We start from the raw sequence: 8,554 nt of genomic DNA on the forward strand, positions 1-8,554 counted from the left end.
GAAAACCGAGCCCGGGTTTGAAAAGCAACCGATGACCCAGCCCATTTGTCCAATAGGTCAATGTTCAGTGGATCGATCCAGCTCGACCCAAATCCACTTGCAAGTTATTTTCTTAAGTTAATAAATCAATTCTTATAAGATAAAAAAAATGAATTAAATGAAAATTCATAAAATTCAAATCAGAATTTCATAATACCAACTAATTATCTTTATGGTTTTCACACAATTAATGCAACTGAGAAGGTAAATAGCAATCTAATAGTTACCAAGTCACCATGAAGCCACTTAATTATTTTTAGCTTTTATATTACTAATTAAGACAATTAATTAGGTAGACCAGGCCCATTGGCTTGACCCAATAGTCCGTGGAACAACCCTGGCACGACCCATTTATATAACGGGCCAGGTTTTGATCCCACAACTAATATATTTTCTAAAAAGAGACCCGCTTTCATAGGATAAGGGTGTGAAATAAATGCCCTCACCATTCTTACAGAACGCAGTCTTTCTCCCTAGGGGACAACTTTACAACAGGAGTGTTTGGACAGGCTGCAGCTCCTCTCGGATTGCATCCAAGATGGCAGCTTCGTGATGAAATCAAATGGAACCAAAGATCAAAAGTGCTATTTGGTCACTCTCTTTGCTCAAATCTCCCAGCATTGATGGGTTTTTTTCGTAGATTTTTTTCAAATGGTTTTGGCCCATGGTGAAAACTGATCTCTTTCAAATATACAATGAATTCTTTATAAATAGTGTGCTTCCTAAGGCCATAAATAAATCTATATAGATCCTAATTCCGAAGCAGCACGATGGCGAGGATATCGGTTCTGGACGCATGTTGGTGAATGTTATGAAGCACGCCAGGAAATTCAGAAAAGCGAGGCCTATTTCTAGAATTGTGGGCAAAAGGTTGGCCTCTAAATGAAAAATTTCCTAAAATATACTATAAAAAATTTAAAGTGGCAGATCCACTTTAATGTTTCATAAATTTGGAGCTTCAAAAAATGCGGCTCAAAAGAATGTTGATCCATATAGCAGCATTGCATAAATCCCCCCTCGGGAAAGTTGGATTCCCATTGAAAATTATGAGTATATTCTGATGCCCGAACTTTACTTTCACAGGTGTGGATAAGCTTCATACATCTTGCCAATGTGACATTAAGGTCATCCATGTTTGTTCCAAAACACACACTTTGCAGTTACAGCCTTACGAGGACTCCATTACATATGAGTTCTAACATCTTCCTCCACTTGTATATAAAATTCTCAATTTTGCTCATGTTTTTGGTGCCCCACTGAATCAATAACAAGTTGAACTTGCATGCCCAGAGCAAACTGTAACCAGGCATTGATACAGTCAGGATTTATAATTGAATTACACGTGAATGAGACCTTAAATATATAATTCTTTTTTATGAATTGAAATGAACTATCATATGGTTAATTGCTGGACCTGTAGATTTGCAGAATCATGGTACAGTGATTATGTACCTGTTGGAATGTTGTATGAGATAAAATGATCTCTCATGCAATTCTCGTCATTTTGCACAATTTTCACTTTCATATCAGAATCTATATCCGAATATAAACGGGCCAAAGGAGACAATATACATCTGTGAAAACACTGCCATAGAAATGATTTCACATGGTTACACTCAAAATATCAACTTTCATGCCATGTGTGCACGCACCGCACCGACAAACATGCAGGTCACACAGACGTGATCTTATATATCTATATATAGGGTCACTAGAATATGCTAACTGGAAATATGTGAACCGGAGTGTGAACTAGGCATTTCGACACATTTTTTTGCAAATCCAACCCTACATAATGGACTGTTGGATCATGTATTTTTGATGAAAAAATGTGATTTTTAGATGCTCGAATATTTACGAAAATTCTGAGCCATTGATTTTCAAGCCTTAAAATATCCTTCTTATACAACACAATCAAATCGGATGATCCTAGAGTCTGTTTCCCAAAAAACAAGCATATAGATCACATTTGTATGATGAAATTTAAGAAAAAAAAACCCCATGAAAATCTCGGTTCATACTCCAGTTCACATATTCTAGTGGCCATATCCGTGTGTGTTTATATATATATATATATATATATATATATATATATATATATAAAGAGAGGGATTCAATAATTGGTAAATATATTAAAGGGAGAATATATTGATACATCCAAAACTGAAATCAGACAAGACATAAACGTTGGCCTGTGATACACACACACCCATTTCACTCGTATTCCAAAAACCACATTGCAGAAGCACCATCAATCAATGGAAGAATTAATCAGGCAGATTGCCTGACTGCCAAGACAAATGATCACCTGAAAATTGCTTGATGAATTTGGAAGGTTGTTCTCACTATAGGTGAGAGGTGAGGATGGTCTGAGGACTAACCTAAAGGTTATCTGAAGATGGATTCACTGTATGGCACAACTGCAACCTCGACCATTTAAGTCTTCTCCTTCATCCCCTGATTCATCTGCTTCACTGGTAGATCAAGAGTAAACAGTTAGAAGTCGAAGGATGAAGACCAAGTCAAAGTGTGATTCAAAAGACTGCAATAAAACACACCTTCAGTAACTAGTTAACTGAAGCAAAATGTCTCAAAACTTTGTGGCATATCTAATCCATATGGAAACCAGATATTCCAATGATGTAAATTTTTGACAGTATGTTTCTTTAGAGTGTGTTCCTGAAGCTTGACAGTGGATTGGATAGCTCTTTTAGATGCTTTGGAAGCAGAAACATCATAAACCACGAGTAGAGCAATATTAGCTTCATTAAACAGAATACTTTGCACCCTCTTAATATGAGGGATAACTCAAAAGCAGATTACTTGACTATGAAAAGTTTGAGCCAGGCAACTCCTATACCAAGTAACAATGACTTTAGTCAGTTTCAATTCATAAATGATGATATAACACGTCTCAGAACAAACTTGGCAAACTCTCTTCTGTTGGTCAATTTGTATTGTAGGGTTATGAGTGGTTGACATTGCTACGGTACACAAACTTGGATAGCATCAAGAGGTCACAAAGAGAGGTTATTCTGACAATGACGTAAATAGCAATCATGTAAATAACCACTAAACTAAGCATAGATAAACATTTATGGCTGTGGGCACTGCCCTAGAACATCATTTTTTGGGGATAGGCAAGCCAGGGGATAACCTCCATGGGATTTGAACCCAAAAATCCTCAGTTGTTATAGTGCAATCTCACAGTCCAGATATCTCATTTGAGCCCCCTAAAAGAGTATTGAACTACCTACAAAAGGAAGAAACAAGGAAAAGCCTGCACCTGTACCTAGGGCTACTCATTTGTTGCATCTCTCTCTTCACACACACACACACACACACACACACACACTTCTTTTGAAAAGCATACGTTGTGCCATCCACACCCATTGTCATACCATGTGTATGTATGTACCTATATCCATATGACACAGGCGCACATACACACAAAGACACAACCGTTTAGAAATTCGAGCTTCACATCTCCATAACCATTTCATACCCTGCCCCTGCACCCATATCCATGTGATGTAGGTGACTTTTTATATCAATCTTTTTTTACTGCAATTCTTTGTTAGAATCTATAAGATTGAGAACCATTTGCATGACAGTCAGGTCAGTGCATGCTAGCAGCATAGCTCTTCTTGTTGGTTACAGACTTACAGTAATTATCCTCATAGCTTGGTAGCTTCTTAGGCAAAGCAACATCCCAGAAAGGATCAGGGCTTGTTTGTGAAAGTGTCGGACTTTATAATTTTATTAGAGAAGGGCACTTACAAAATACAAATAATTTTTGGGTTTTTTCCAAATTCATCCCCGCCTTATAGGCTAATTCCACATTCATCCTTCCCTTAAACCTAATCCCAAAAGAGTCCACGTTTTAAACCATTAGGACAAAATCGTCCTTCTGTTAAGAACCATGATGTTAACTCTGGTTAAGAGTTTACCATGGTCAAATGGACTTCTCAAATTACTAAAAAGACATTTTTGAGTTGTGTTTTACTACATGATGTCCTTTATTATGAGACCATATGGGCCTCTACCCTTCTCCATTGCACATCATCCATGCTTCTTCCTGCACCTTTTTCTGGCATATACGAGGGCTTCTATGGCATCTACAAGGTTCTGCAGGTTTGTTCCCTAATGGTGGAGATTTTGTTCGGCAACAACCTTGATCCAATGCGGTGAGGTGCTTGCGTGTTCAAAATTTTCTCTTCAATGTGTGAAAACTTTCAAACCTTCTGTGAAATTTCTAAACAAAAAGTAACACGTCAATCTACAATTAGGCATGACTAACCAACCCCGATCTTCAATTCAAAACTGCATAGTCGAGTTGCAATGGAGAAAAAGCAAATAGGATCATAAATGCCCTTCATCAATATCAAACTTGAGCACCCCAGATAATACCCATGGAATGAATCACCTAATCGGCTAAAATAAGTTCATCAGAAATCTTGGCTTAGTCATAACACATGGATTAATCACCATTTTACCTTATTCAAATCATGGCACTAAAACACGTTCTGGAAATTCAATCTTCTTCAATAGGGACAGTATCCAAACTGCGAGTCTTGAAAAACTAATTGCTGGAGAAAGGGAAAAAGAATCGTGCGATCGAGATGCTAACACAAGCCCAAAAAACCAACTGCTTCAGAGGCGAAACATGAAAAATCTGATCACCATGATTCCACCCTTAACAAGAAAGAAAACAATCAAATGCAGGAGCCCCAATAATCCTCAACCTCATAAAGCAAAACTCTCTCTAAACACCGACCACCTTTGAGTTCCTTCTATCAGATATGAAACTACAAAAAAATTCCAAATTATTCACGCTCCCATACAATACAAACAGCAATAAGATCAACAATGCAATATTTCACATATGATGCAAAAGGAAAATTGCAGCAAGGATAAGGTAGTTGATAGGGTCAAAGCATCATTTCACTGGTCCTAAACAGTTTCCGTCACCTACTTTGATAGGAGTTCACCTCAAGGATGGATTTGGCATAGTTATGAAAAAGACGGGGACTATTTTGGGATTAGGGACAAGGCAGGAACTAATATGAGATTAGCCAATAAGGTAGGGATGGTTTTGGAAAAAACCCATAAATTTTTGAAGTGAATACGAAACCGCTTATTGAGGGGAAGTTCTTGCATCCTGCACCTTATTTTCTAAATTCCCTTTTAGTTTGATAAAGAAAACTTTATTATCCATGTCTGTAGTCTGTACACAATTTTTGCTAAGTTGGGGAGATTTTATAAGATATGGTCTCAAAGTGTGAGCATTTTTACATGTTTCATGCATGAGTATTCTATTTTGCTTCTGTACTATATTTGTTGTCTGCTAAACACCACACTTTGGCACTTTCTTTTTCCAACAAAAGTAAAAGTATTTTTCTGCATTAGAAAAGCAAAAGGAATGCAGAGTGTTGACTCGAGTGGAAGTTAATATATAGAAAAAAACAAAGATATTAAATTCTAAATTATGTCATTTGCTTCCTAACTACTTGTAAAGCTAATCCTGTAGCCTTATCTCCAGAAAATAGAGAAGCAACTCATTCCATGGACTCCATGCCTTAGGCATCAAATCCTGCACAATCCGCATGGCCACTTACAGGTGCAACTGAACAAGAGAAACAATGGTTTTTACTAGAAAACTTGAGGTAAGTTCCTCTTCACATCTTATATCCAGGAGGAAATGGGTAGATGAGACTGTAATCAAAAGACATGGCTGGGATATTTTAAGAATGAGACTCTATGGAATAGGTACTTTTCTTATCTTAAGAACACATAAAGCAAAATAGGCTGGGATTTTCCAACTCATAATTGAACAACTAGAGGATCCAGATAAATGTGTTACTACAATGCATACAAGGTGTATTCTTCAAACACATGAGGTCAAGAAGTAGCAGGTAGGATGGCCTCTTGTGCACCTTGAATAAGAGTTGGAAAGAAAAGCCTTAAGATTTCCTTTTGTGCACCTTAAATAAGAGAGAAGAACCACCTTGAATAGTTTTCCTTTTCTGCACCTTAAATAATAGTTGAGAGAAGAACATAACAGAAATGGATATTTTACAAAAGGGAATTCTCTTATATGTAAAATAGAAGATATGAAACAGATTTATTGCTCTTTCTTTGCTTTGCTTTTTCACTTTCTTAGGATATAATCAAGAGGAATCTCCACCTTTTCCTCAGTGTTTATATATAAAAGAGTCATATATTAGCTAGAGTGTAGATAAAAGTTATTGCATCAAGCCTTATTCATAAATTGCATATGAAGCAAACTATAGATCAAACAGGGCATTTGCTATTCAAATATGGATGATGTGATCTTATCCTCGACTCCCATCCTTGTCATTCTACATAGACAAGAGGCACATCATATCCTGCTGTTTCACTGTGACACATTACAATGAGACATGCTCCACAAAAAGCACTTGTATATTTAACAGTTTTACGGCTGAGAGAGACGATTCTCCACCTACTCAGGCTCCATATTTTCAGTTCTCCTTGTGAAGGAAGGTGATTGAGAATTCCCATCATATGCACTTTTATAGTGATATTCATTTGGTCAAAAAATTGATTACAACAGTCTGCCACAAAATATGAAAAATCCAACCGCATTTCCTAAACAAGGAGAGGGAACAAATTTTTATCCTCGCTTTTCGATATATCCAGTACCTCAGTAACCTGCTATTCCCTCAACACCCTAAATCCAAATTCTACGCCACATAGATACGGCCGCGGATACGGGGATATGGCCATTTTTTATGAAGTTTTCCATACAACTAGTACATAAGGGCACACAATACAGGGGGCAAAATGGAGTATCTATGAGACATGGTCCAAATTCTATACACAGCTTAATGCGGTCCAAACAGTTATCCAAATGATATCCTATTTCAACTATTATATAATCATGGTATTTTACCCATCAAAGAAGCAATAAGTAACCGATTGACCAAACAGGCTATAAGCACCATCTTGCAGTCCTAATTTTATGAAATTTCTCTACATGAAAAAACACATACATTTTCAAACAAGCTGAACTGCAAAAATCCGATGCACAAAATCCTAGTTTCCTATCCTATATAACAAAAGCATGACTAGAACACCCCAAATTTACTGCCCATTCACGTAACCCATATTTGTTTTAAAAGCAAACAGGAATCAAGAAAGAGAAATTAAGAAACCTTCCAAATCAAGATCAATAAGATCAGAAACAAACAGAAACAATAACCATAATAATCATAAAAGGATAGGAAAGAACCAAATTCATCACAGTAGAGAAAAAGCAAAAATGGTACCTTGGTTCGAATTCCCTGATCTCCGTGAGCTCTCGGCCGCATCCGTCGGTCCACTGAACTTTCCTCTTCACAGCAGTGCCCAAAACAAAACTCTCGTCCTCCTCTCCCTTATGCTCCTTAGCAGCAGCAGCACCATCACCACAACCTGTCAATGGTTTCTTCAGGCTACTCTTCTGGAAGACCTTCACACCCACTTGATCATCAACCCCATTGGCGACTCCGGTGACCCCGGACGGCGAAACCGACGAGCCGCCGTCGAGCTGGACGACGGGTTCGACCTTGAGAGGCGATGCGCCATCGGCGAGGCCCGGCGACGGGCGGCCGAAGCAGAGGAAGGGGGCGCACCCTCGGCGGGTCTTGGCCCGGTTCTTGACCTTAGCCAGGGGTCGGTCGGAGTTGATCTGCTGATCTTGTACCAATTGATAGTGGTGGTTCCAGGGAAGCACTCTCATGGGTTTCTCGTCCCTCCGCCCCCCGATCCCGAAGAGGAGAAAGGTGAGGCCCTTGGAATAGCCGGAGGCGGACGAGGAGATGAAGCCTCCTTCCACTGCTAATAACATCACCCTTCCTCACATCTGATGCTCTCTCTCTCTCTCTCTCTCTCTCTCTCTCTCTCTAGAACGACAAAGATATAGAGGGCATGAACGCTTCGTTCGCTGCTAACAGCATCCTCTTCTCATATCTGATGTTGGTCTCTGTGCGTGCGTGTGTATGTGCAGAATATGAAAATACAAAGGTATGAACCCTCTTTCTCTAAAAACAGTAACCCTCTCTCTCTCTCTCTCTCTCTTTCTAGAATGATAAAGACACAGAAGGTATTAACGCTCCTTCGACTGCTAACAGCGCCACCTTCTCGTATCTGATGCTCTCTAGAATGATGAAAATACGGTCATGAACCATCTCTCTCTATATCTCTCTAGAGATTAGATAGAGAAGATAAATTTGGGTCTTTCTTGATGACTGGGGAAGCGGAGAGAGAGAGAGAGAGAGATGGGGACAACACAACAGGCACCAGCAGTGGATCAATGATCCCATAATTTTAGAAAAAGAGGGGCAAGCTGTCACCGTAACTAGGGAGGGGGGAGGGGGAGGGTGGGGCCCAAGCCCACCACATCAGCAAATGGGCGGCATGGGAACCATTGATCATCCACCGCTCCCTTCACTTTTAACTGAAAAGAAACAAAATAGATAAAAAAAAATGGCCG

General features: G+C 38.9%; 1 protein-coding gene across 1 annotated transcript; it reads right to left on the reverse strand.

Annotated features, from left to right (window-relative positions):
* Nucleotides 1–2,151: 2,151 nt before the first annotated feature.
* Nucleotides 2,152–8,035, reverse strand: LOC149815244 (uncharacterized). Its single transcript, XM_089988580.1, has 2 exons — nt 7,350–8,035; nt 2,152–2,513 (listed from the first exon to the last, which is right to left on the reverse strand). Exons 1-2 carry the CDS (start codon nt 7,907–7,909, stop codon nt 2,444–2,446), a joined length of 630 nt encoding a protein of 209 aa, XP_089844706.1. The 5' UTR covers nt 7,910–8,035; the 3' UTR covers nt 2,152–2,443.
* Between the last annotated feature and the right edge of the window lie 519 nt (nt 8,036–8,554).

Source organism: Nuphar pumila, chromosome 15 (genome assembly GCF_984573655.1).
Source record: "Nuphar pumila chromosome 15, dmNupPumi1.hap1.1, whole genome shotgun sequence".
NCBI lineage: Eukaryota > Viridiplantae > Streptophyta > Magnoliopsida > Nymphaeales > Nymphaeaceae > Nuphar > Nuphar pumila.